The 27289-nt window shown below is 63.8% G+C and overlaps 2 protein-coding genes across 3 annotated transcripts; one reads left to right on the top strand and one right to left on the bottom strand.

Moving 5' to 3' along the window:
- Positions 1 to 616: 616 nt before the first annotated feature.
- Positions 617 to 4860, top strand: OVOL1 (ovo like transcriptional repressor 1). The gene is made up of 4 exons (XM_054653593.2): positions 617 to 1354; positions 2526 to 2662; positions 3111 to 3375; positions 4057 to 4860. Exons 1-4 carry the CDS (start codon positions 1255 to 1257, stop codon positions 4347 to 4349), a joined length of 795 nt encoding a protein of 264 aa, XP_054509568.2. The 5' UTR covers positions 617 to 1254; the 3' UTR covers positions 4350 to 4860.
- Positions 4861 to 4922: 62 nt separating this feature from the next.
- Positions 4923 to 26801, bottom strand: PC (pyruvate carboxylase). 2 transcript variants are annotated; one of them, XM_077172495.1, is made up of 22 exons: positions 26708 to 26801; positions 24918 to 25044; positions 23334 to 23518; positions 22036 to 22201; positions 21154 to 21299; positions 20062 to 20179; positions 19667 to 19719; positions 19382 to 19480; positions 18312 to 18430; positions 17621 to 17783; positions 16727 to 16909; positions 16092 to 16236; positions 14961 to 15050; positions 13860 to 14081; positions 12817 to 12973; positions 11667 to 11907; positions 10811 to 11060; positions 9787 to 10031; positions 8728 to 8907; positions 7657 to 7905; positions 6513 to 6653; positions 4923 to 6061 (listed from the first exon to the last, which is right to left on the bottom strand). In XM_077172495.1, exons 2-22 carry the CDS (start codon positions 25042 to 25044, stop codon positions 5813 to 5815), a joined length of 3528 nt encoding a protein of 1175 aa, XP_077028610.1. In that variant the 5' UTR covers positions 26708 to 26801; the 3' UTR covers positions 4923 to 5812. The 2 variants fall into 2 exon arrangements, with proteins under 2 accessions (XP_077028610.1, XP_077028609.1); XM_077172494.1 differs by lacking the exon at positions 19667 to 19719 and having other exon boundaries at positions 19382 to 19533.
- Between the last annotated feature and the right edge of the window lie 488 nt (positions 26802 to 27289).

The raw sequence follows: 27289 nt of genomic DNA, 5'->3' as shown, positions 1-27289 counted from the left end.
CCGGGATAACAGAGCCGGGACAACACCGGGACTGGGATAACAGAGCCGGGACTGGGATAACAGAGCCAGGACCGGGATAACAGAGCCGGGACCGGGATAACAGAGCCAGGACCGGGATAACAGAGCCAGGACTGGGATAACAGAGCCAGGACCGGGATAACAGAGCCAGGACTCGGATAACAGAGCCGGGACTGGGATAACAGAGCCAGGACTGGGATAACAGAGCCAGGACTGGGATAACAGAGCCAGGACTGGGATAACAGAGCCGGGACTGGGATAACAGAGCCGGGACTGGGATAACAGAGCCAGGACTGGGATAACAGAGCCGGGACCGGGATAACAGAGCCAGGACCAGGATAACAGAGCCGGGACCGGGATAACAGAGCCGGGACTGGGATAACAGAGCCAGGACCGGGATAACAGAGCCAGGACCGGGATAACAGAGCCGGGACCGGGATAACAGAACCAGAACTGGGATAACAGAGCCGGGACCGGGATAACAGAGCCAGAACTGGGATAACAGAGCCGGGAGCGGCACCAGGACGACACAACCGGGACAGCCCCGGGACAGCGCAGGCAGCCCCGGTGCTGAGGGGGCAGCGCGGGGCTCGGGGCCGGTGACAGCGGGTGGGGACAGCGGGTGGGGACAGCGGTGACAGCGGGGACAGCGGTGACAGCGGGGACAGTGGTGACGCCAGACCGGGATCAGGCACCAGAACTGCCCCAATCCCCGGGATCTGAGCCCAAATCCGGGATCCAGCACCAACCCCGACCGGGAGCTGAAATCAACCAAACCCTCGGGATCTGGCATCAAAACCCACCAAAGATCTGGGGTTTGGTGCTGATTGTGACCAAATATTTGGGATCCGGCACCAAAACTGCCCAAGGATTTGGGGCCGGCTGTGGGTGTTGACCAAAGGCTCCGGATCTGGGATCGAACTCAACGGGGATCCAGCATCGAACCTGACTGAGGATCCTGCGGGGGATCCATCGGGATCAGGATCCAGTGGGATCAGGGGATCCATCAGAATCCATCGGGATCTATCAGGATCCATCGGCCAGGGTCAGGGATCCATTGGGACAAATCAGAATCCATCAGGATCCATTGGGATCAATCGGGATCCATCGGGTTTGATCAGAATCCATTGGGATCCATTGGGATCAATCAGGATTCATCAGAATCCATCGGGATCCATTGGGATCAATCGGGATCTATCAGGATCCATCGGGATCAGGGATCCATCGTCTCCGGCCATGCCGCGCGCGTTCCTGGTGAAGAAGCCGGTGGTGGCCACGGCCAAGCGCAACTGGAGCGAGCTCCCGGACGAGCAGCGGGCCGAGATCTACGTGCCCAGTATGGGGGGGCATCGGGGGGGGCTGGGATCCATGGGGAGATGGGATCTGGGGGGGCCTGGGGATCTGGGGGCACCGGGATCCATGGGGAGATGGGATCTGGGGGGATTCGGGGATTTAGGGGGGGCCAGGTGTCCAGGAAAACTCAGGAATTTGGGGGGCTCAGGAATTGGGGGGGACCCAGGTGTTCTTTGGGGTTCAGGTGCTGGGGGGGACCCTGAAGTCTGGGGGCTGTGTCAGGAATTTGGGGGTTCCAGGTGTTTGGAGGGACCCCGGAATTTGGGGGAGAAGCCTCAGGGTTTGGGGGGGTCCCAGGAATTTGGGGAGTCCTGGGTGTTTTGGAGGTGGGTGGAAGGGCTAAAGAATTCCGGGATTTTGGGGATCCAGGAGTTTCAGGGGCCCCGATTTTGGAGGTTTTGGGGTGACCTCCTTCCCCTCCAGGGGTGTCCCCTTAGTGACAGAATTGGGGTTCAGCCCCCAAATCCCACCCAAACTCTGGGACAGGGGGGGTCTGGGGAGGATTTTGGGGTGCCCGGACCCCCTGGACCCTTTTTGGGGTGGGGGTTTTGGACACCCGGGAGGGTTTGGGGAGGATTTTGGGGTAATTTTAGGGGGGTTTGGGCTGCTGGCTTGGGTGGGGGAGGGGATTTTTGGGTGTCGCCCGTGTCCCCCCGGGGGGGGCGGGGGTGGCGTCCCCCCCCCGGGGCCCACGCGGGCGCCACCCGCCGGAAACCCCTAATTTGGGGCGTAATTCGGGCGGTAATTTGGGGTGTCGCGGCCCGAGCCGTCCGACCGGTCCGGGGAACCCCAAAAGGGCGGGGGAGAGGAGCGGGGGAGGGGCCCCCCCAAATCCTCCTCCTGCCATGGGGGCGGCGGGGGGGGGCACGTTTGGGGGGTCCCCATTGTGGGGTCGGAATTGGGGAGGGGGGAGATCAAATTTGGGGTGAATTTTGGGGGGGGTTTGGAGGGATCCCGTTTGGGGGGGGTCACATTTGGGGTGAATTTTGGGGGGGGTTTTTGGAGGGATCCCGTTTTGGGGAGGGGGGGTCGGGTCAGGTTTGGGGGTTCCCGATATTTTTGGGGGGAGTTTTGGGGGTTTTTTGGAGGGATCCCGTTTTGGGGAGGGGGTTTGGGGGTGCAGGACCCCCCCCTAAAGCTGTGCCCCCCCCCAGTCTGTTTGGGGGGCTGCCCCCTGCGCAGGGACCCCGAGCCGGCCGTGGGGGAGGCCCCCGCGTCCCCCGTGTCCCCCCTGGACATGACGCTGTCCCCCCGCGCCCCCCCCGGCCCCTTCCTGCACCCCAAGGGAAAGGTAAGGGGGGGACCCCAAATCTGGGGGGGGGGGGGCTGGAGGGATGGGGGGGGTGAAAAGTGAAATGGGGGGGGCTGAAATTGGGGAGGGAAGGGGCTGAGACTGGGGGTCTCCAAAATGGGGGGGTCCCCATGAGCACGGAGGTCCCCAGAATTAGGGGTGCCCAAGGTGGGAGGTCCCTGGGAATGGGAGGGTCTCTGTGATGGGCGTTCCTGATGGGGGGGACGGGGTCTCCAAAACTGGGGGGCCCCAATTTGGGAGGGGTCCCCAAAAGCCAGGGGGGTCACCAAGGTGGGCTGGGGGTCCCCAAAACCAGAGGTTCCCAAGGGCTGGGGTCCCCCACGGCTGGGAGGGGTCCCCAAAACTGGGGGGGGGGCTCTCCCCATAACCGGGGGGTCCCAAGGGGGGAGCCCCCCCCATTTAACCCCTTCCTCCCCTCTCTCTGCAGGTCCCATCCGGGCCTTTGGGCGCCCCCCTGCCCCCGGGGCTGCCCCTGGCCGGGGGGGTCCCCGTGGGGGTCCCGGTGGCCGGGGGGGTCCCGGGGGGCTCCGAGCTCTTCTCGTGCCCCGTGTGCCACAAGAGCTTCGGGTTCCAGCGGATGCTGAACCGGCACCTCAAGTGCCACAGCGAGGTCAAGCGGCACCGCTGCCCCTACTGCGGGAAGGGCTTCAACGACACCTTCGACCTCAAGCGCCACGTGCGCACCCACACCGGTGAGAGCGGGGCTGGAACGGGATTGGGAATGGGAATGGGAATGGGATTGGAACGGGAATGGGAATGGGATTGGAGTGGGGAAAGGTTCAATGGCACCTTCGACCTCAAGCGCCACGTGCGCACCCACACCGGTGAGAGCGGGATGGGATGGGATTGGGAATGGGGCTGGGACGGGAACGGGACTGGGACAGGATTGGGATGGGATTGGAGTGGGGAAAGGTTCAACAGCGCCTTCAACCTCAAGCGCCACGTGCGCACCCACACCAGTGAGAGCGGGGATGGAACGGGATTGGGATGGGTGGGAACAGGTGGGAATGGGATTGGGAATGGGACTGGAATGGGTGGGATTGGGATGGGATTGGAGTGGGGAAAGGTTCAATGGCACCTTCGACCTCAAGCGCCACGTGCGCACCCACACCGGTGAGAGCGGGGATGGAACGGGACTGGGAATGGGGCTGGGATGGGTGGGAACAGGACTGGGGTGGGATTGGGGTGGGGACAGGGACAGTGACAGCGACCAGTCCGGCCCCAGCCTCCTCTCACTCCCGTCCCATGTCCAGGTGTCCTACAGGTGCTCCCTGTGTCACAAGGCCCTGTCCCTCTGTCCCATGTCCAGGTGTCCGTCCCTACAAGTGCTCGCTCTGTGACAATGCCCTGTCCCTCTGTCCCCACCTGTCCAGGTGTCCGTCCCTACAAGTGCTCGCTCTGTGACAAGGCCTTCACGCAGCGCTGCTCTCTGGAGTCGCACCTGCGCAAGATCCACGGCGTGGCGCAGCGCTACGGCTACAAGGAGCGCCGGGCCAAGCTCTACGTGTGCGAGGAGTGCGGCGGCACCGCCGACAGCCAGGACGCGCACCTGGCGCACCTGCGGCAGCGCCACCCCCACAGCCCCCTCCTGGCCAAGCTGGCCCGCAAGGCCGCGGCCACGCCCGCGCCGCGCCCGGCCCCGCCCCGCGCCGCCCCGCCCCCCTAGGGGATGGATAAAGGGGGCGGGGCCCCGCCCCGTGTGGCTCCACCCCCCAATGGGATGTGGAAAAGGGGGTGGGGCCACGCCCGGCCACGCCCCGTGCTGCCCCACCCCTGTAGGGGACTCATAAAGGGGGCGGGGCCATACCCGGTTGGGGAGGGACACACCCATTTTGGGAAAGGACACACCCATTTAGAGGTTAGGGGAGGGGCACGCCCATTTGGGGGAAGGACATGCCCATTTTGAGGTTAGGGGAGGGACACGCCCATTTTGAGGGTAGGGGAGGGACACACCCAGCTGGGACACGCCCATTTAGATAAGGGACACACCCACTCAGGCAGGGACACGCCCAGTTTTGGGTTGGGGAAAGAAGTGCTCTTGGCCACGCCCAGCAGTGAATTGTGGCCACGCCCATTGGTTTAGGACACGCCCCTTTGGGGGTCATCTGGGGGATTTGCGATTGAAGCCACGCCCACTTTGTCCCCATTGGTAATAAAAGCCCCTCTGTGCTCACTGACCACGCCCCTCGTGATGGAGGCCACGCCCCCTTTGGCACAGGCCCCTCCCCCACACCGCAGGTGCCGTTAGTTCCAGTTTTTATTGCCCGAAACCCCCCAAAATTGGGGGTGGGGGAGGGGGCGGGGGGGGGGAGGGGCGGCCCCTCCCTCTCCAGTTCCGCGGGGAGGGGGGGAGGGGTCGCCCCTCCCCCCCCCCAAAGTCCAGTTCAATTCCCGCCCTTTGGTCACAGGCTCCGCCCCCTCCCCCACCCCCACCCCCGGGGGCGTTTGGCAAAAGCAGAGGGGGGGGGGTGGGGGGGAATGGGGGAGGGGCGGCCACACCCACCCGACCCCTCCCCCCCCTCCCCAAATTCTCCAGATCCCCCCTAAGGCAGCTTGGCAGGGATGGGGGGAGAGGACCCCAAAAAATGGGGGGGGACCCCAAAAAAAAAAAAGGGGGGGGGGAGGGCAGCTCAAAATGGGGGGGGCACAAAACTGGGGGAAATTAAACCCCTCCCCCAAAAAGGGGGTGAGCCCCCCCCTCCCAAAACTCTGCCCCACCCCCCCAAGAAGTTTCAGCCCCAAATTTGGGGTGAAATGCCCAAAAAAATGGGGGGGCACCTCAATTATTGGGTGTGTGTGTCCCCCCCCGCCTGAAATGGATCGTACCACCCTAAAAAAGGGAGCCCCCACCCCCAAATTGGGGTTATCCCCCCCCAAAAAAAATGAGGTGTTCCCCCAAAGCGGGACCCCCCCTTCACGGGGCACCTCTTAATTAAGACGTGGCCCCCCCTTAATTAAAACACGCCCCCCCCAAATTAAGGCCTTGTTGTAGCGCCCGGCGCCCGCCAGGGGGCGCCACCCGCGGGGAGGGGGCTCTTAAAGGGGCCACGCCCCATTTTGGCGAGGTCGTTTCCAGGGGAGTTTTGGGGTAACTCGGGGGGGGGTTTTTTGGGGGGAACCCCCCGAATTCTACTCGATGACGGCGATGAGGTCCTCGCCCTCCAGGCTGAGCCCGGGGCGCACGTGGACCTTGGTGACTTTGCCTCCCACGGGCGCCGTCACCACCGTTTCCATCTTCATGGCGCTGAGCACGCACAGAGGGTCCCCCTTGGCCACCGTTGTCCCCTCCTTGACCCGGACCTCGACCACCTCCCCCGGCATGGGGGCCCCCACCTGGCCCTTGGCCCCCTTCTCAGCCTTGGGGTGCACGTGCATCTCCTGGGGGTGGGAAATGGGGGGGGTCCGGGGTCACCGCGGTGTCCCCAGAGTCACCCCAAGGTCACCCCAAGGTCACCCCAGGGCTCCTCACCCCGGGCAGAGCCTCCTGGAGTCCCCACAAAGTCACCCCTGGCTCCCCTCAGACCCCCCCAAAAAAATCCAGATCCCCCCCAAAATCCCCTCAGACCCCCCCAAAATCTCTTCAGATCCCTCAAAGTCACCCCAAACCTCCCCAAACTCCCCCAAATTCCTCCCAGATCCCCCCAAATTCTTCCCAAGTCCCCTTGAACCGCCTCCAAATCCCCCTAAATCTCTCCCAAACTCCCCAAAATTTCCCCCAAACTCCCCCAAATCCCCCAAAACCCCCCCAAACCGCCACAAATCCCCTCAAAATCCCCCAAAATGCCCCCAAATCCCCTCGAATCCCCCCCAAAATTCCCTCAAATCCCACCTTGAGTGCCTGCGTGTCCCGCACCAGGATGGATCTCAGCTGCCCGTTGAGCTCGAAGAAAACCTCGCGCTGCCCGGCCGCGTTCAGGTCGCCGAGCGCCAGCGCCTTGATGTGCAGGGTTTTACCCCGCTCCAGCTCCACCTGGGAGTAAATGCAGAGTAAATCAGGTGTAAGGGCCTTGATGTGCAGGGTTTTACCCCGCTCCAGCTCCACCTGGGAGTAAATGCAGAGTAAATCGGGTGTAAGAGCCTTGATGTGCAGGGTTTTACCCCGCTCCAGCTCCACCTGGGAGTAAACACAGAGTAAATCGGGTGTAAATCAGGTGTAACTGGTGTGTATGGGTGTCCAGGGCTGTGTAACTGCTGTGTAAGGGCCTCGATGTGCAGGGTTTTACCCCGCTACGGCTCCACCTGGGAGTAAAGCATGAGTAAATAACGTGTAACTGGTGTGTAAGGGATGTGCAGGCTGTTCCTGGGCACCAGCTCTACCTGCGAGTAAAGTGGGTGTAGATGATGTGTAAAGGCTGCGTAACTGGTGTGTAAGGGGCTCCAGAGCTGGGCAAGGAGCTCCAGGAGTGCGCAGCTCCCAGCTCCTCCCCCAGTCCCTCCCAATCCCATCCCAGTCCCCCCCAGTCCCCTCCAGTCCCTCTCAATCCCCTCCCAGTCCCTCCCAGTCCCCCCCCAGTCTCTCTCAATCCTCTCTCAATCCCCTCCCAGTGCCTCCCAGTCCTTCCCAGTACCCCTCACTCCCATCCCAGTGCCTCCCAGTGCCTCTCAATCCCCTCCCAGTCCCCCCCCAGTCCCTCCCAGTCCCTCCCAGTGCCCCCCATTGCCCCCCAATCCCCTCTCACTCCATCCCAGTCCCTCCCAGTGCCTCCCATTCCCCCCCAATCCCCTCCCAGTCCCTCCCAGTCCCCCCCAGTCCCTCCCAGTGCCCCCCAATCCCCTCTCACTCCCATCCCAGTCCTCCCCAGTCCATCTCAATCCCCTCCCAGTACCCTCCAATCCCCTCCAATCCTCTCCCAGTCCCTCCCAGTGCCTCCCAGTCCCTCTCAATCCCCCCCCAGTCCTTCCCATTCCTCCCCAATGCCCTCCCAGTCCCTCCCAGTCCCCCCCAGTGCCTCCCAGTGCCCCCCAGTGCCCACCTCGAACTCCTCGGCGATGGTGGGCCCCTCGAGGAAGAGGCGGGTGCCCAGGCAGGCCACGGGCCCGAAGGTGCTGCGGAAGGAGCGGAACTCGTCGTAGACCTTGGGGTAGAGCGCGGCCGAGAGCAGCTCCTCGGGGCTGGGGGGGGCCCCGTGCCGCGCCCCCAGCTCCCGGCCCAGAGCCTCGAAATCCAGGGGGGGCAGAGACGCCCCCGGGCGCCCCTCGACCCGCGGGAGATCCTTCAGAACCTGGGGGACAAACGGGGGATTGGTGGGGCAATGGGGACAGGGGACAGGGGATCCTTCAGAACCTGGGGGACAAATGGGGGGATTGGTGGGACACAGGGGACATCGTGGGAATGGAACAGGGGACAGGGGACAGGGGACATGGCAATGGGACAGGGGACAGGGCACAGGAAATCCTTCAGAACCTGGGGGGGACAAACGGGGATTGGTGGGGCACAGGGGACAGGGCACAGGGGACAGGAGATCCTTCAGAACCTGGGGGGACAAACGGGGGGGTTGGTGGGGCAATGGGGACATCGTGGGAATGGAACAGGGGACAGGGGACATGGGACAGGAGATCCTTCAGAACCTGGGGGGACAAATGGAGCTTGGTGGGGCAATGGGCACAGGGGACATCGTGGGAATGGAACATGGGGACAGGGGACAGGGTACAGGGTACATGGCAATGGGACAGGGGACAGGAGATATGGGACACCATGGGAATGGGACAGGGGACATGGGACAGGGGACAGGACAGGGGACACCATGGGAATGGGACAGGGACAGGGGACAGATGGCAGTGGGGTGGGGGACAAGGCAGTGGGGTGGGGTCATGGCAATGTGGTGGGGGGACATGGCAATGGGACAGGGACACCATAGCAATGGGGTGGGTGCCATGGCAACCAGTGATGGAGGTGGCAGCAGGGACCGCAGCATCCTGTTGCCATGGCAACAGCCATCCCAGTCCCTCCCACTCCTCTCCAATCCCTCCCAGTCCCTCCCAGTCCCCTCCCAGTCCGTCCCAGTCCCTCCCAGTCCCTCCCAGCCGTGCCCATCAGGCCCCACCTTGGAGCGGAAGGGCTCGGGGAAGCCGCCCGGGGGGACCCCGATGTGTCCCTGCAGGAATTCCACCACGCTCAGGGGGAAGGAGAGCTCGTCCGCCCGCGCCTCCACCTCCTCGCGGGAGAGCCCGTTCTGCACCATGAACTGCGCCAGGTCCCCCACCACCTTCGACGTGGGCGTCACCTGAGGGCACCAGGGGGCACCAGGGGTCGCCTCAGGGCCACCAGGGTGAGGTCACCTCGGGGTCACCTCACAGTCCACTCCTGGTTCACTCATGGGGCAACTTGGGGTCACCCAAGGGGAGACCCCCCCCAACCCCATGGACACCATTCTATGGACACCACCCCACCCCATGGAGACCCCACCCCACAGAGAGCATCTGCCCCATGGAGACCCCAACCCCATGGAGACCCCACCTCACAGAGATCCTCCACCCCATGGACACCACCCCGCCCCATGGAGACCACCCACCCCACAGAGAGCATCTGCCCCATGGAGACCATTCTGAGGAGACCCCAACCCCATGGAGACCCCACCTCACAGAGATCCTCCACCCCATGGACACTGTCTGCCCCATGGAGACCATTCTAAGGAGACCCCCCACCCCATAGAGAGCATCTGCCCCATGGACACCATTCTAAGGAGACCCCCCCCACCCCACAGAGACCTTCTCTTGGAGACCACCCACCCCATGGACACCATTTGCCCCATGGAGACCTTCATGGAGACCACCCACCCAACAGACACCATTCTGTGGAGACCACCCACCCCATGCAGACCCTCTACCCCATGGAGACCATTCTAAGGAGACCCCAACAACCCCATGGACACCACCCAGTGGACACCACCCACCCCATTGCCCCATGGAGACCTTGGAGACCTTCTGTGGAGACCACCCACCCCATAGAGAGCATCTGCCCCATGGACACCATTCTATGCAGACCCCACCCCATGCAGACCCCACCCCATGGACACCATTCTATGCAGACCCCACCCCATGGACACCATTCCATGCAGACCCCACCCCATGGCCCCCGTCCGCCCCCCAGGAGCCCCCGGTACCTTGATGAGGTCCCCGAGCAGCTTGTTGGCCTCGGTGTAGGCCTTCTTGACCTCCTTGAACTTGTGTCCCAGCCCCATGGCGTGGGCCTGGAAGTGCAGGTTCGTGTACTGCCCGCCCGGGATCTCGTTCTCGTACACGTCCGCGTTGCCCGACTTCATGGTGGCCGTGCAGTCGAAGGCGGCGTAGAGGCCCCGCGCCGCCTCCCAGTACTCGCTGTACTCGAACACGCGCTGCAGGTCGATGCCTGGGGACAAGGGACACGTGGGGACACCGTGGGGACACCTGGGGACATGGCAGGGACATGGCAGGGACACCATGGGGGTGTGGTGTGGGGGCGTCGTGGATTCGGGATGCGCTTGTGACTGTGGTGGCACCTTCAGGACGGTGGTGGTGGCACCTCCACGGCCATTGTGGCTCCTCAAACCCTTGGTGGCCACTCCAATCCTTGCAATTCCTCCAACCCTTGGTGGCACCTCAAACCCTCATTGTCCCCTTCAACTCTTGGGGACACCTCAAACCCTTGGTGGCATCTCAAACCTTTGATGACACCCCAAACCCTCTATGTCCCTCCAACCCTTGTTGTCCCCTTCAACTCTTGGTGACACTTCCAAACCCTTGGTGACATCTCAAACACTCGTTGTCCCCCCAAACCCTTGCTGACACCTCCAAACCTTTGGTGACATCTCAAACCCTTGGGGACATCTCCAAACCCTTGCTGTCCCTCCAAAGCCTCCGTGTCCCTCCAATCCTCATTGTCCCCTTCAACCCTTGGTGACACCTCAAAACCTTGGTGGCATCTTAAACCCTTGGGGACACCTCAAACCCTTGGGGACATATCCAAACCCTTGGGGACACCTCAAACCCTTGGGGACATCTCAAACCCTTGGGGACACCTCAAACCCTCCATGTCCCTCCACCCCTCGTTATCCCCCTTGTCTCCCCCTCCCCTCCCTGTCCCCACCTGTGTCCAGGGGTGTCCCCCATGTCCCCACCTGTGTCCAGGGGTGTCCCCCATGTCCCCACCTGTGTCCAGGGGTGTCCCTCGTGCGCAGGCCACCACGGCGCCCATGCTGGGCTGCGAGGTCATGCCGGACATGGCGTCCACAGCCACGTCCACCACGTCGGCGCCGGCCTGGGCGGCCGCCAGCATGGAGGCGACGCCGGCGCCGGCCGTGTCGTGGGTGTGGACGTGCAGGGGCACCTCGGGGTGCTGCTCCCGCAGGGCCCCCACCAGCAGCCGGGCGGCCGCGGGGGTCAGGAGCCCGGCCATGTCCTGGGGAGGGGACACGGGGGTCACACGGGGGGCGTGGGGACCCTCAATGTCCCACCCCTCATCCAGCCCCGCCTTGGACAACAGGGGAGCCCCAAATTCTCCCCAGCACCCCCAAATCCCCTTCCCAATTCCCCCAAATCCCCCCAGGACCCCCCAAACACCCCCAGACCCCAACCTTGATGCAGAGCACACGTGTCCCCCCTGCCACCAGCTCCCAGACCAACCCCAAACCCCCCAAATCCCCCCCAGACTCCCCTAAATCCCCCCAAACCCCCCCAAAACCCCCTAGGATGCCCCCAAACCCCCCAGGACCCCCCAAATCCCCGACCTTGATGCAGAGCACGTGTGTCCCTGCTGCCACCAGCTCCCAGACCAACCCCAAACCCCCCAAATCCCCCCAAGACTCCCCTAAATCCCCCCAACCCCCCGAAACCCCCCCAGGACCCCCCAGGCCCCAACCTTGATGCAGAGCATGTGTGTCCCCGCTGCCACCAGCTCCTTGGCCAGCCCCATCTCATCCCTTCAAACCCCCCCAAATCCCCCCAAAACCCCCTCAAACCTCCCCAAATCCCCCCCAGATCCCCCAGGACGCCCCAAATCCCCAACCTTGATGCAGAGCACGTGTGTCCCCGCTGCCACCAGCTCCTTGGCCAGCCCCAGGTAGTACTCCAGGCTGTACTTGGTGCGCGTGGGGTCGGCCACGTCGCCGGTGTAGGAGAGCGCGGCCTCCACCACGGCGCCGGCGCTGCCCGCGGCCTCCACGCCCAGCAGCAGGTTGGGCACGTAGTTGAGGGCGTCAAAGACGCGGAAAATGTCCATGCCATTGGCCACGGCCACCTCGCAGAACCTGGGGACACCACGTGGGGACATCGGCTGGGGTGGCCACGGCCCGGGGGGGCCCCGTGGGAGGTTTTGGGGTTGGGGTCGCTTTGGTCACTCGGGGTCATTCAGGGGGTCAGTTCTGTGTCCTCCTCGGTGTCCCCGTTTCATGTCCATGGGGGTCCCATGGGGTCTCTGGCCCCTGTGCTGCTGTGTCCTCACGTCTCCCTGTGTCCCTTGTCCCACATCTCTCCGTGTCCCCCAGTGTCCCCAATGTCCCCAGTGTCCTCTGTCTCCCCATCCCTCAATGTCCCCAATGTCCCCATGTCCCTCTCTCTTTCCCTTCACATCCCTGTCCCCCATGTCCCTCAATGTCCCCAACGTCCTCTGTGTCCCCAGTGTCCCCATGTCCCTCTCTGCCTCTCCATGTCCTCACTTCTCCCAGATCCCCCCATATCCCTCCATGTCCCAATGTCCCCTGTGTCACCAGATCTCCTCCCGTGTCCTCTCAGTGTCCTCCCATGTCCCCATGCACCGGCGCACCGCGTTGTGTGTCCCCATGTCCCCATGGTGTCCCCATGTCCCCATGGTGTCCCCATGGTGTCTCCATGTTCCCATGGTGTCCCCGTGGTGTCCCCACGTCCCCCCACGTCCCCAGGGTGTCCCCCCGCACCTGTGCACGACGTTGTCGGGGTAGTTGGTGTAGCCCATGCATAGTGTCCCCATGTCCCCGTGGTGTCCCTGTGGTGTCCCCATGGTGTCCCCATGTCCCCATGATGTCCCTGTGGTGTCCCCATGTCCCCCCATGTCCCCAGGGTGTCCCCCCGCACCTGTGCACGACGTTGTTGGGGTAGTTGGTGTAGCCCATGGCATAGTGTCCCCATGTCCCCGTGGTGTCCCCGTGGTGTCCCCATGTCCCCCGGGTGTCCCCCCGCACCTGTGCACGACGTTGTCGGGGTAGTTGGTGTAGCCCACGGCGTTGGCCCCGCGCAGCAGCATCTGGAAGGGGATGTTGGGCACGAGGCGCCGCAGCTCCCGCAGCCGCTCCCAGGGGCACTCGTGCAGGAACCGCATGGCAACGTCAAAGGTGGCGCCTGGGGACACGCCCCGCCCTCAGACACGCCCCCGGGGCACGGGCACGCCCCTCGCGGGCGAGCCGCGCCCATCACGTGAGAGCCACGCCCATCGCGTGAGAGCCACGCCCGTCACGTGAGAGCCACGCCCATCACGCGAGAGCCACGCCCATCACGTGAGAGCCACACCCCTTCATTCAAGCCCTGCCCTTACACGCCCCTGTTCCTGTGCAAGCTCCGCCCCAAATGCCACACCCAAACCCCACCCACTCAAGCCCCGCCCCCCCCTCGTCCATTCCTCCTCAGCCCCAGGTGCTCCCATGGAAACCTTTCCCATGAACGTTTCCTTCCCAGTAGGAAACCCCTTAAGCCACACCCATTTAAGCCCCTCCTCTGATGAGGCCACTCCCCTTTAAGCTACACCCTATTAAGCCCCTCCCCTCATTGTCCCACTTCATTAGACCCGTCCCCTCGTTACCCCACCCCATTAAGCCCCTCCCCTTGCTACCACGCCCTATTAAGCCCCTCCCCTAACTGCCACACCCCAGGAGGCCTCTCCCCTCACTGCCTCACCCCATTAATTCTCACTGCCACACCCCATTAAGCCCCTCCCCTCACTGTCCCACCCAATTAAGCTCCTCCCCTCGCTGCCACACCCAATTAACCCTCACTGCTGCGCCCCATCAGCCCCACCCCATCAAGCCCCGCCCCCTCAGGCCCCGCCCTCCCCCAGCCCCGCCCACCTCCCCATGTCTCCATGCTGCAGAGGGGGCTGAGCGCGTGCCCCGCCCCATCAGGCCCCGCCCACCCCCAAGCCCCGCCCACCTCCCCAGGTCTCCATGCTGCAGAGGGGGCTGAGCACGTGCCCCGCCCCCTCAGGCCCCGCCCACCCCCAAGCCCCGCCCACCTCCCCATGTCTCCATGCTGCAGAGGGGGCTGAGCGCGTGCGCCACGAAGGGCGCGATGCGGGCGAGGTCGCGGGTGCGGACGCGCGTGGCCAGCAGGGACTGGTGGGCGTCACGGAAGGTGGTGTCGGTGAGCAGCAGCCCCCGGTGCCCCCGCAGCGCCCGCGCGAAGCCCCCGGGGCCCTCGCGCTGCAGCACCGCCCGCAGCCCCGCGGGGGGGGCGCCTGTGGGGACAGGGGGGGCAGAGGTCAGGGGGGCAGAGGTCAGGGGGGCAGGGGGCATGGAAGGGTCAGGGGTCAGTGTGAGGGGGGACAGAGTCAGGAAGGGGGTGACAAAGGGTGGCACTGGAGGGGGTCAGGAGATGGGACACGTGACAAGGACACACTGGGGACACATCGGGGACACACTGGGGACACTCTGGGTTCGCATTGGGGACACACTGGGGACACACCGGGGACACTCTGGGGACACAATGGGGACACTCTGGGGATACTTTGGGGATACTTTGGGGACACATTGGGGACACTTTGGGGACACTCTGGGGACACATTGGGGACACTCTGGGGACACATTGGGGACACATCAGGGACAGTTTGGGGACACTCTGGGTTCACATTGGGGACACTCTGGGGACACTCTGGGGACACTCTGGGTTCACATTGGGGACACTCTGGGGACACATTGGGGACACATCAGGGACATTTTGGGGACACTCTGGGTTCACATTGGGGACACTCTGGGGACACTCTGGGGACACATCGGGGACACACTGGGGACACACTGGGGACACTTTGGGGACACATCAGGGACAGTTTGGGGACACTCTGGGGACACATTGGGGACACTGGGGACACTTTGGGGACACATCAGGGACAGTTTGGGGACACTCTGGGGACACATTGGGGACACTCTGGGGACACATTGGGGACACATCAGGGACATTTTGGGGACACTTTGGGGACACACTGGGGACACTCTGGGGACACTCTGGGTTCACATTGGGGACACTCTGGGTTCACATTGGGGACACATCAGGGACACTCTGGGGACACATCAGGGACATTTTGGGGACACATTGGGGACACTCTGGGCCCCCCGCTCACCCATGGGCACCGGGGGGGGCGTGGGCTCCACCAGCGCCGCCTTGGCCTTCACCGGGAGGGGGGTGCTGGGCCCGTTCACCATCACGTGACCTGGGGGGGGGGACAGGTGTGACAGGGGGGTGACAACCCCGGGGACCCCCACAGGAGCCCCCCAAACCCTGCCCAGGCTCCCCCAGAACCCCACGGGAGAGGATTTTGGGGGTTTTTGGAGAAAACCACACCTGGGCACACCTGGGCTGGGTTCCTCTGCCCCCCTTGGGGGGCCCAGGTGTGTCCACAGAACCCCCAAAAATCCCTCACAGGAGCCTGAGAGACCCCCCCAGGTGCCCTCAGGTGCCAGGGCTGACCCAGGGAGTGCAGCAGAGGTGCCCCCCATTCCCCCAGTGCCCCCCAGGTGTGTATTCACCCCCCCAGGTGTGTATTTATCCCCCCAGGTGTGTATTTACCCCCCCAGGTGTGTGTTTATCCCCCCAGGTGCACATTCACCCCCCCCAGGTGTGTATTTATCCCCCCCAGGTGTGTATTTACCTCCCCAGGTGTGTATTTACCCCCCTCAGGTGTGTATTTACCCCCCCAGGTGCCCATTCCCCCCCCAGGTGTACATTCACCCCCCCCAGGTGCACACTTATCCCCCCCAGGTGTACATTTATCCCCCCCAGGTGTGTATTTACCCCCCCAGGTGCACATTTACCCCCCCAGGTGTGTATTTACCCCCCCAGGTGTGTGTTTATCCCCCCCAGGTGCGCATTCACCCCCCCCAGGTGCACTTTTCCCCCCCCAGGTGTGTATTTACCCCCCCAGGTGTGTATTCACCCCCCCAGGTGCACTTTTCCCCCCCCAGGTGTGTATTTACCCCCCCAGGTGTGTATTCACCCCCCCAGGTGCACATTTATCCCCCCCAGGTGTACATTTATCCCCCCCAGGTGTGTATTCACCCCCCCAGGTGTACATTCCCCCCCCCCAGGTGCGCATTCCCCCCCCCCAGGTGTGTATTCACCCCCCCAGGTGCACATTCCCCCCCTCCAGGTGTGCATTCCCCCCCCCAGGTGTGTATTCCCCCCCCAGGTGCGCATTCACCCCCCCAGGTGCACATTCCCCCCCCAGGTGTGCGTTTCTCCCCCCTGAGCCCACCCAGGTAGTGCAGCAGTTTCTGGGCGCGGTTCTGGCCCGGCCGCAGGTGGAACAGCTCGGGGTTCTCATCGATGAACTGGGTGTCAGCAGCACCTGCCAGGAACTGCGGGTGTGCCAGAACGTTCTGCAGGAACGGGATGTTGGTCTGCGGGAACAGGGGGGGTCAGGGGCTCCCAGAGACCCCCGGCATGGGCTGGGGGGGTCAGGGGCTCCCAGAGACCCCCGGGATGGGCTGGGGGCTCCCAGAGACCCCCGGCATGGGCTGGGGGGGAGAAAGGGGAGCCTGATGGGTCCTGGGGGGCAGGGAGGGGATGTCAGAGCCCCTAAACCCACATGGGGGACACCAAGAGCCCCTCAAATCCCTGGGCAGGGCATGGGGGAATGGGGGGGGGTCACCAATTCCCCCCCAAACCCCCCAAACCCTCCCCCACCCCACCCCAAACCCTTCACGGGTCAGGACCCCCCCCCCAAAACCACCAAACCCCCCCTGGGTCACAGCAGCCCCCCCCCCAAACCCCCCCAGTGTCACCCCAGGACCCCCCAAATCCCTTCCCGCACCATTCCCCTCCCCCAAACCCCTCGTTCCCCCCACAAGACCCCCCTGGAACACCCCCAAGCCCCCTCCCCATCCCCACCTTGACCCCCCGGATGCGGAACTCGGCCAGCGCCCGGCTCATCTTGGCGGCGGCCGCGGGCTGGTCCGGCCCGTGCGCCACCACCTTGACCAGCAGGGAATCGTAATGGGGCGAGATCAGAGCGCCCTGGAACGCCGAGGCCCCGTCCAGGCGGATCCCCATGCCCTCCCCGGAGCGGAACACCTGCAGGGAGGGACCCCAATACCATGGGAACGCCCCAAAATCCCACGGGAACACCCCAAAATCCCACGGGAACGCCCCAAAATCCCATGGGAACACCTCAAAATCCAATGGAAACGCCCCAAAATCCCACAGGAACGCCCCAAAATCCCATGGGAACACCTCAAAATCCAATAGGAACACCTCAAAATCCCACGGGAACGCCTCAAAATCCCATGGGAACGCCCCAAAATCCAATGGGAACACCTCAAAATCCAATGGAAACACCCCAAATCCTACAGACAGCCCCAAACGCCATAAACACGTCCACAGACCCCTCCAAACCCACAGACACCCCAAGGGAAGCGCCAGGGGGGGATCCGTGAGGGGGAATCCTGGGTCTGTCCCGAACCTGGGGGTGCCCTGGGGTGCCCTGGGGGTCCCAGGGGTCCTGGGGCTGTCCCCATCCCAGTGGTCCCGGTGCTGTCCCCACCCTGGCACTGTCCCCATCCCAGTGTCCCATTTGTCCCCATCCCGGGGCTGTCCCAGGGTGGGTCCCTCACCTCGATGCGGCCGCTGTTGGGCTGGAAGCCACGTGTGGGGTCCTGGCACTGTCCCCACCCTGGCACTGTCCCCATCCCAGCACTGTCCCCATCCCGGGGCTGTCCCAGGATGTCCCAGGGATGTCCCAGGATGTCCCAGGATGTCCCAGGATGTCCCAGGATGTCCCCTCACCTCGATGCGGCCGGTGTCGGGCTGGAAGCCGCGCGCGGGGTCCTCGGTGGTCACCCGGCACTGGATGGCGCAGCCGTTCACGCGGATCCGCTCCTGCTCCAGCCCCAGCTCGGGCAGCGACCGCCCCGCGGCCACCTGGAGCTGGGCGTGCACCAGGTCCACGCTGGGGACACGGGGACACTGGGGTTAGGGGGGTACGGGGGACACGGGGACAATGGGGGACACGGGGACAGCGGGGGACACGGGGACAGTGGGGGACATGGGGACAATGGGGGACATGGGGACACTGGGGTTAGGGGGGTACGGGGGACACGGGGACAATGGGGGACACGGGGACAGTGGGGGACACGGGGACAATGGGGGGACACGGGGACACTGGGGTTAGGGGTGTCAGGGGACACGGGTCCATGCTGGGGACACGGGGACAGTGGGGACATTGGGTCAGGGGGTACAGGGCACAATGGGGGACCATTGTTTGGTGTCCCCCCCACTGTTTTTGGGTTCCCACTTTAGCGTTCCTCAATGCCATTTTTGTGTTCCCCAATGCCATTTTTGGGTTCCCCAATGCCATTTTTGGGGTCCCCAATGCCATTTTTGGGGTCCCCAATGCCATTTTTGGGGTTCCCAATGCCATTTTAGGGTCCCCAACGCCATTTTTGGCCTCCCCCCGGTGTTTCGGGGCCCGGCTCACTCGGTGATCTCCTCGGTGACCGTGTGCTCCACCTGCAGCCGCGAGTTGACCTCGATGAAGTAATAGTCCCCGCTCTGGTCCACCAGGAACTCCACGGTGCCGGCGTTCTCGTAGCCCACCTGGGACCCCCAAGCCGGGCTCAGGGGGGGCCGGGGGCTGCAGCTCCCGGGGTCCCCCCCAGCCCCAGCTCCCGGAGCCCCCCAGGGTCCCCAAGGGTCCCCAAAGTCCTCCTGGGGGCCTCTCACGTTGTCCTGGTTCCCCAATGTCCACCTGAGCCCACCCAACGTCCACCTGAGTCCCTCAATGTCCATCTTGGTCACTCAACGTCCATCTTGGTCACTCAATGTCCATCTTGGTCACTCAATGTCCACTTGAATCACTCAATGTCCATCTTGGTCACTCAACGTCCATCTTGGTCACTCAATGTCCATCTTGGTCACTCAATGTCCATCTTGGTCACTCTCAATGTCCACCTCAGTCACTCAATGTCCATCTTGGTCACTCAATGTCCACTTGAGTCACTCAATGTCCATCTTGGTCACTCAATGTCCACTTGAATCACTCAATGTCCATCTTGGTCACTCAATGTCCACCTCAGTCACTCAATGTCCATCTTGGTCACTCAATGTCCACCTGAGTCCCTCAATGTCCACTTGGGTCCCTCAATGTCTACCTCAGTCACTCAATGTCCACTTAGGTCCCTCAATGTTCTCCAGAAACCCCAATGTTCTCCTTGACCCCAATTTTCTTCCGGGTCCTTCAATGTCCACCTGAGTCCCCTCAATGTCCACCTGAGCCCCCTCAATGTCCAACTGAGCCCCCCAACATCCACCTGAGCCCCCTCAATGTCCACCTGAGCCCCCCCAATGTCCACCTGAGCCCCCCAACATCCACTTGAGCCCCCCAACATCCACCTGAGCCCCCCAACATCCACCTGAGCCCCCCAATGTTCTCCTCAGCCCCTGATGTCGTTCCAGGATCCCATCCCCATTCCCCAGGGCTGTCCCCAGGGCTGTCCCTGCTGTCCCCAGGGCTGTCCCCTCCGCGTCCCCTCTGTCCCCAGGTGTCACCTGCCGGGCCAGGCGCACGGCGTCATCGGCCAGGCGGGCTCGGAGCTCCGGGGGCAGCCGCGCTGCCGGGGCGATCTCCACGACCTTCTGGTGCCGGCGCTGCACGGAGCAGTCGCGCTCGTAGAGATGGACCACATTGCCATGGGAGTCACCTGGGCACCGGGCACACCAAAAACGGAGTAACTGACCCCAAAAATGGGACTGGGGACACCAAAAATGGGACTGGGGACACCAAAAATGGAACTGGGAACACCAAAAGTGGAACTGGGAACACCAAAATGGGACCTGCATGGAGCAATCGCGCTCGTAGAGATGGACCACGTTCCCATGGGAGTCACCTGGGCACCAGGGACACCAAAAATGGGACTGGGAACCCCAAAAATGGAACTGGATACACCAAAAATGAAACTGGGAACCCCAAAAATGGAGCTGGGAACACCAAAAGTGGGACTGGGAACCCCAAAAATGGGACCTGCATGGAGCAATCGCGCTCGTAGAGATGGACCACGTTCCTATGGGAGTCACCTGGGCACCGGGGACACTAAAAACGGAGCTGGGAACCCCAAACATGGAACAACTGACCTCAAAACTGGGACTGGGAACCCCAAAATGGGACTGGGGACCCCAAAAGGGCCCCGGGAACCCCAAGAGTGGCCCACCAAACCCCAAGGCAGCCGTACCCAGGATCTGGACCTCGATGTGCCGCGGGCGCTCGATGAATTTCTCCACGAACAGGTCCCCGTTCCCAAAGGCGGCCAAAGCCTCCGAGGTGGCGCGGGAGAAATTCTCCTCCAGCTCCTGTGGGACCCCAAAAGTGGCTCCCCAAATTCCAGGGACCCCCCAAAACCCAGGGACCCCAAATTCCAGGGTCCCCAAATTCCAGGGACCCCAAATTTCAGTGACACCAAATTCCAGGGACCCCCAAAACCCAGGATATCCTCACCTCGAGTTCCCCTCGAATGCAGGGACCCCAAATCTTGGGGATCCTAAATCCAGGAATCCCAAATCCCAGGATATCCCCCCACCCCAAAGTCATGGATCCCAAATCCAAAATTCCGGGGTCTTCCCAAATCTGGGATCTCCCCCCCACACTGCATGACCCCAAATCTGGGTACCCCAAAACCTGGGGCACCTCAAACCCTGGGGTTCCCCCAGATCCAGGGTCCCCCCACCCCAATTTTGGGGTCCTCCCAGGTCCAGGATTTGGGGTTCCTGAGGGTTGGGATTGCTGCGGATTTGGGGGTTTGGGGATGTGAGAGCTCCTGGAATTTTTGGGGTTCTGGGGATTTGGGGTTGCTGGGATTTGGGGTTCTGGGGATTTGGGGTTGCTGGGATTTGAGGTCCTGGGGATTTGGGGTCCTGGAATTTTTGGGGTCCTGGGGATTTGGGGTTGCTGGGATTTGACGTTTCTGGGGAATTTCATTTCTCAGAGATTTGGGACTCTGGGGATTTGGCATTCCTGGGGGATTTGGGATTTTGAATGATTTGTGTTCCTGTGCATGGGGGGGGGTCCAGGGGGTTTCGGTTCCTGGGGAATTTGGGGTCTGGGGGATTTGGGTTCCTGGGGAATTTGGGGTCTGGGGGTTTCGGTTCCTGGGGAATTTGGGTTCAAGGGGATTTGAGTTCCTGGGCACTGGAACTCCAGGGGATTTGGGCTCCGGGGGTTTGGGTTCAGGAGATTTGGGCTCCGGGGGTTTGGGTTCTGGGGGATTTGGGCTCTGGGGGTTTGGGTTCAGGGGGATTTGGGCTCCTGGGGGATTTGGGGTCGGTACCTGGGGGGCCCGGACCACCCTCATGCCGCGGCCGCCGCCCCCGTGGGCGGCTTTGAGGATCACGGGGAACCCGACCCGGGCGGCGAAATCCTGAGCTTCGGCCAGCGCCGACACCGGCGACGGCGTCCCCGGCACCACCGGCACCCCTGCGGGCACGGAGGCTCAGAGACCCCAAAATCCCCCCTGAAAACCCCCCAGAATACCCCGAGATCCCCCAAAATCCCCCCTGAAAACCCCCAAAATACCCCGAGATTCCCCCAAATCCCCCCTGAAAACCCCCCAGAATACCCCGAGATCCCCCAAAATCCCCCCTGAAAACCCCCAAAATACCCCCGGACCACAAAAATGCCCCTGAAACCCCCCAGAATACCCCCAGACCCCCCCAAATTCCCCTTTAACTCCTGCAAATTCCCCTTTAACTTCCCCAAATCCCCTTTGAAGCTCCCCAAACCCTCCTTTAACCTCTCCAACCCCGCCTTGAACCCCCAAAATCCCCCTTTAACCCCTGCAAAGCCCCTTTTAACACCCCCAAATCCCCTTTTAACCCCTCCAACCCCCCAAACCCTCTTTAACCCCTGAAATTCTCCTTTAACCCCCTTTTAACCCCCCCATGAACCCCCCTAAGACCCCCCAAATCTCCCTTGAACCCCCCCAAACCCAGTTTTAACTCCCCCAAACCCACTTTCAACCCCCCCAAACCCCCTTAAACCCCCCCAACCTTCCCCAAATCCCCTTTTAACACCCCCAAACCCCCCTTAAACCCCCCCAACCTTCCCCAAACCCCCTTTTAACCCCCCCAAACCCCCTTTAAACCCCCCCAAATCCCCTTTTAACCCCCCCAAACCCCCTTTTACCCCCGCCCCCAGCCCCCCAGGCCCCCACCTGCGGCGATGGCGATGGCCCGAGCCTCCACCTTGTCCCCCATCTTCCTGACCACCTCCGGCCGGGGCCCCACGAAGCGAACGCCGGCGTCCAGGCAGGCCTGGGCGAAATCCGCGCGCTCCGACAGGAACCCGTACCCGGGGTGGATGGCGTCCACCTCGTTCTCCTGAAAATGGGGGGCACAGGGGGGTCAGGGGGGGCTTTGGGACCACCAGGGCACCCATGGGGTACCCATACGTGGGGTGGATGGCGTCCACCTCGTTCTCCTGGGAACGGGGGGCACGGGGGCTCAGGGGGGGCTTTGGGGACACCCCCGGGGGCTTTGGGACCACCAGGGCACCCATGGGGTACCCGTACCCGGGGTGGATGGCGTCCACCTCGTTCTCCTGGAAATGGGGGGCACAGGGGGGTCAGGGGGGCTTTGGGGAGACCCACAGGGGATTTGGGATCACCAGGGCACCCTCAGGGGCTTTGGGACCACCAGGGCACCCATGGGGTACCCGTACCCGGGGTGGATGGCGTCCACCTCGTTCTCCTGGAAAATGGGGGGAACAGGGGGTCAGGGGGGCTTTGGGATCACCAGGGCACCCATGGGGTACCTGTACCCAGGGTGGATGGCGTCCACCTCGTTCTCCTGGAAAATGGGGGGCACAGGGGGGGCTCAGGGGCTGCCAGGGCACCCTTGGGGACCAGCAGGGCACCCATGGGGGATTTGGGAGCACCAGGGCACCCACAGAGAGCACCAGGGGGGCTCAGGGGCACCCCCAGGGACTTTGGGACCATCAGGGCACCCACGGGGCCAGCAGGGCACACCCAGGGGCTACCAGGGGGGCTCAGCGGCTGCCAGAGCACCCATGGGGACAGCAGGGCACCCATGGGGGATTTGGGGGGCTCATGGAGCCACCAGGACACCCCTGTGGGCACCCCCAATGTCCCCAGGTGTATCTGAGCTGTGTCCCCCCCATGTCCCCAGGTACCCCAGGTGTATCTGAGCTGTGTCCCCCCGTGTCCCCCCGTGTCCCCAGGTACCCCAGGTGTATCTGAGCTGTGTCCCCCCGTGTCCCCAGGTGTGTCCCCGTACCTGTGCCACCCGGATGATGTTGGGGATGTGCAGGTAGGCCTGCACGGGGGGCAGCCCCCTCCCCACCAGGTACCCCAGGTGTATCTGAGCTGTGTCCCCCCGTGTCCCCCCATGTCCCCCCGTGTCCCCAGGTGTCCCCCGTGTCCCCAGGTGTATCTGAGCTGTCTCCCCCCATGTCCCCCCATGTCCCCCCGTGTCCCCAGGTGTGTCCCCGTACCTGTGCCACCCGGATGATGTCGGGGATGTGCAGGTAGGCCTGCACGGGGGGCAGCCCCCTCCCCACCAGGTACGCCTCGTCCGCCTTCTGCCGGTGCATCTGCCCCGTGTCCTGCTCCGAGTACACGGCAACCGTGCGGATCCCGAGCTCCGTGCAGGCCCGGAACACGCGGATGGCAATCTCACCTGGGGACAGGGACAGCTCAGGGACACCCTGGGGACACCTTGGGGACATGGGGACACCCTGGGGACAGGGACACAGGGACACGGGGACAGGGACAGGGACATGGCCAGGGTGTGGATCCCAAGCTCCGTGCAGGCCCGGAACACGCGGATGGCAATCTCACCTGGGGACATGGGGACACTGGGGACACAGGACAGGGCTGTGGGGACATTGGGGACACTGGGGGAATAGACACAGGGACACAGGGACACAGGGACATGGCCATCGTGTGGATGCCCAGCTCCGTGCAGGCCCGGAACATGCGGATGGCAATCTCACCTGGGGACATGGGGACATTGGGGACACAGGACAGGGCTATGGGGACATTGGGGACACTGGGGACACAGGACAGGGCTATGGGGACATTGGGGACACTGTGGGGATAGACACAGGGACACAGGGACACAGGGACACAGGGACACGGCCACCGTGCAGATCCCCAGTTCTGTGCGGGCCCAGAACAGATGGGTGGCAATCTCACCTGGGGACATTGGGGACATTGGGACACCTTGGGGATACAGGACAGGGACACGGGGAAAATCTGGGGACACAGGGACAGGGACACGGGGACACTCTGGGGACACAGGGACACTCTGGGGACACAGCCACCATCCAGATCTTCAGCTCTGGGCACGCTCAGGACACGTGGATGGTGACTCCATCCTGGGGACATTGGGGACAGGGGCACAGGGACAAGGGGACACTCTGGGGACACTCTGGGGACACTCTGGGGACAGGGCCACCATGTGGATCCTCAGCCCAGTGCACGCCCAGCACACGTGGATGGTGGCTCCATCCTGGGGACACTTGAGGACATGGGGACACCTGGGGACACTCTGAGGACATGGGGACACTGGGGGACACCTGGGGACAACAACTTGGCAACCTCACCTGGGGCCACACAGGCTCAGGGGGGCTTCAAGGGACACTGGGGGCTCAGGGCAGCTCAGGGGGGGTCAGAGGGGTCTGAGGGTCTCGAGGGGCTCAGGGGACATGGGGGGGGTCTCGGGGGGACTCAGGGGGTCTCAGGGGGGCTCAGGGGGGTTTTTGGGGGGGTCTCAGGGGGGTTTTTGGAGGGGTCTCAGGGGGTCTCAGGGGGGTTTTTGGGGGGGTCTCAGGGGGTCTCCAGGCACTCACCCCTATTGGCCACCAGCACCTTCCTCAGGGGCCGGTAGCTGACGGGCCTGGGGGGCTCAGGGGGGGTTTTTGGGGGGTCTCAGGGGGGTTTTTGGGGGGTCTCAGGGGGTCTCCAGGCACTCACCCCTGTTGGCCACCAGCACCTTCCTCAGGGGGCTCAGGGGGGGTTTTTGGGGGGTCTCAGGGGGGTTTTTGGGGGGTCTCAGGGGGTCTCCAGGCACTCACCCCTATTGGCCACCAGCACCTTCCTCAGGGGCCGGTAGCTGACGGGCCGGGCGGGCCCGGGGGGGCCCCGGAGCAGCCGCAGCCCCAGGAGGGCGCGGCCCCCGCGGGGGCGGCACAGCTGGAACATCTGGGGGGGGGAGGGGTCATCAGGGCAGACCCCGAACCCCCCCACGAGGGGAGAATCGCCCTCCCCTCCCCCCCAAATCCCCTCTGCCCCACTGACCTTTGACCCCCCCTTGAGTCACAAAAAGCCCCCGGGCCCCCCCACCCCCGCCCGCTCACCCCTGCCCCAGTGACCTTTGACCCCTCTCCCCCGGCTTGATCTCCTCTTGCGTGGGGTCTCACCCCAAAATCCCCCCCCCAAAAATCCCCCAAATTCCACCCAAAATCCCGCCTAAAATCCCTCCAAAAATTCCCTCCAAATCCCCTCAAAAATCCCTCGAAAATCCCCAAAATTTCCTCAAAAATTCCTCCAGAATTCTCCCCTAAAATCCCTCCCAAAATTCCCCCAAATCCCCCCCCAAAAATCCCTAAAAATCCCCCAAAAAATCCCCAAAAAATCCCCCAAATCCCCACCCCCGGATTTTTACACAACCCCCCCCCCCCCCTTGCACACTCAGGGTCCTGCCCGGGCCTGTCCCCCCTTGCACAACCCCCCCTCCCCTCCCCCTCCTTGCACAATCACCTCACCCCCCCCCCCCAAATTCCTCCAGGACACCCCCCCACCCCTTGCACAAATTTGCATAAATTTGCACAAATCCCCCTCCCCATTTTGCACAACCCCCTCCCACACAAATCCCCCCTTGCACAAATTTGCACAAATTCCCCCCCCCTTTTTGCACAAGCGTCCCGCCCCCCCTTTTGCACAACAGCCCCCCCAAAATCCCCAAATTGCACAATTCCCCCCCAAATCCCCCTCCCCTTTTTGCACAATCCCCCCCAAAAGCGTCCCCCCCTCCTTGCACAATCCCCCCCCCCTTTTTGCACAATTCCCGCCCCCCCTCCCCAAAAAGTGCCCCCCCCGCCCCCTGCACGACCCCAGCCCCCCCCAGCCCCGGTACCGTCACGGTCCCGTCCCCTCTCGCTGTCCCCGGTGTCCCCCTGTGCCCGTGTCCGTCTGTCCGTCTGTCCGGTGTCCCCTCCCTTCCCTCCCGAGCCCCCCGCCGGTCCCGACCCCCCCCCCCCCCCGGTGAATCATTGACCGGGGAGGGGCAAAGTCCGAGGGGGGGCACCGGGGGGGCGCCGGGGGGGGGGGGCGGTGGCGCCACCGAGGGGCAAACTGGGACAAACTGGGGGAAACTGGGACAAACTGGGGGAAACTGGGGCAAAATGGGACAAACTGGGGCAAACTGGGGGAAAATGGAGGGAAATGGGGCTCTGGGCCCTATAGGGGCTCCAGAGGGGGGGCTCGGATCCTATCGGGTGTCATGGGGGGGTCTTGGACCTTATGGGGGGCTCCATAGGGGATCCCATAGGGGGTCCTGTAGGGGTCCCATAGGGGATCCTGTAGGGGGTCCCAAACCCTATAGGGGATCCCATATGGGATTTTATAGGGGATCTTATGGGGGATTCTATAGGGGATCCCACAGGGGGTCCCAGGGGGTCCCGGCCCCACGGGGGCTCCCCCATTCCGCTCTGTGTGTTTGGGGGGGAGGTCGCGGGGGTCGCGGGGGGCGCGGGGGTCCCCGGGGCGGGGGGGCGGCCCCTCCTCGCCCCGAGCGCTGCCCTCCCCGGCGGGGTCATGTCGCGACAGTCGGGCGATACCGGAGGTCACGTGGTTGCTCACTCACCGCTCCGCGACCGCCGCTTCCCCCCGCGTCCCGGCGGCCCCGCTGGCCACGCCCCCTATCCCCCTATTGGCCACCCGCCAGCGGCCCCGCCCACTGCTTGCGGAGACCGCGCCCCTTTGCCCAAACATGGCGTCTTATTGGCTCGGCCGCTTCCGCCCTCGCTTTGCCATTGGCTCAATCAAATGTCACGCATCTTTCAGGCCCCGCCCCCTCCCTCCTCGCATGAGGGGGCGGGGCTCCATGACGTCACAGCCGAGCCTCCCGCTGCCATTGGCGGCTCCGCGGGCGCTGACGGGGCGGGGCGGAGCCAAAGGGGAGGGGCGGGGTCGGGTGATCTCACGTGATTCCTGCAGGCCCCGCCCTTTACCGGATGTGCGGCGGGCGGTCCTCCCGTCCGGCAGGTGGCGCCCCTTGCCGGCCATGGCGGCGCTCCCGGGGCCGCCAGGAGCTCTCTATGGCCGCCGCCCCACCGGGAGTCTCCCCCAGCCCCTCAGGCAGCGATTTTGCGCTGCCCCCACACAGGGGAAGGAACTGGGGCCTTTAGGCCCCTTTAGGAGGGTGCAGGCCTCTCCCCCCGCCCTC

This window comes from Agelaius phoeniceus, chromosome 38 (genome assembly GCF_051311805.1).
Source record: "Agelaius phoeniceus isolate bAgePho1 chromosome 38, bAgePho1.hap1, whole genome shotgun sequence".
Taxonomy (NCBI): domain Eukaryota; kingdom Metazoa; phylum Chordata; class Aves; order Passeriformes; family Icteridae; genus Agelaius; species Agelaius phoeniceus.
The sequence above is the reverse complement of the archived record's forward strand: the minus strand, read 5'-3'. Positions and strand labels throughout refer to the sequence as shown.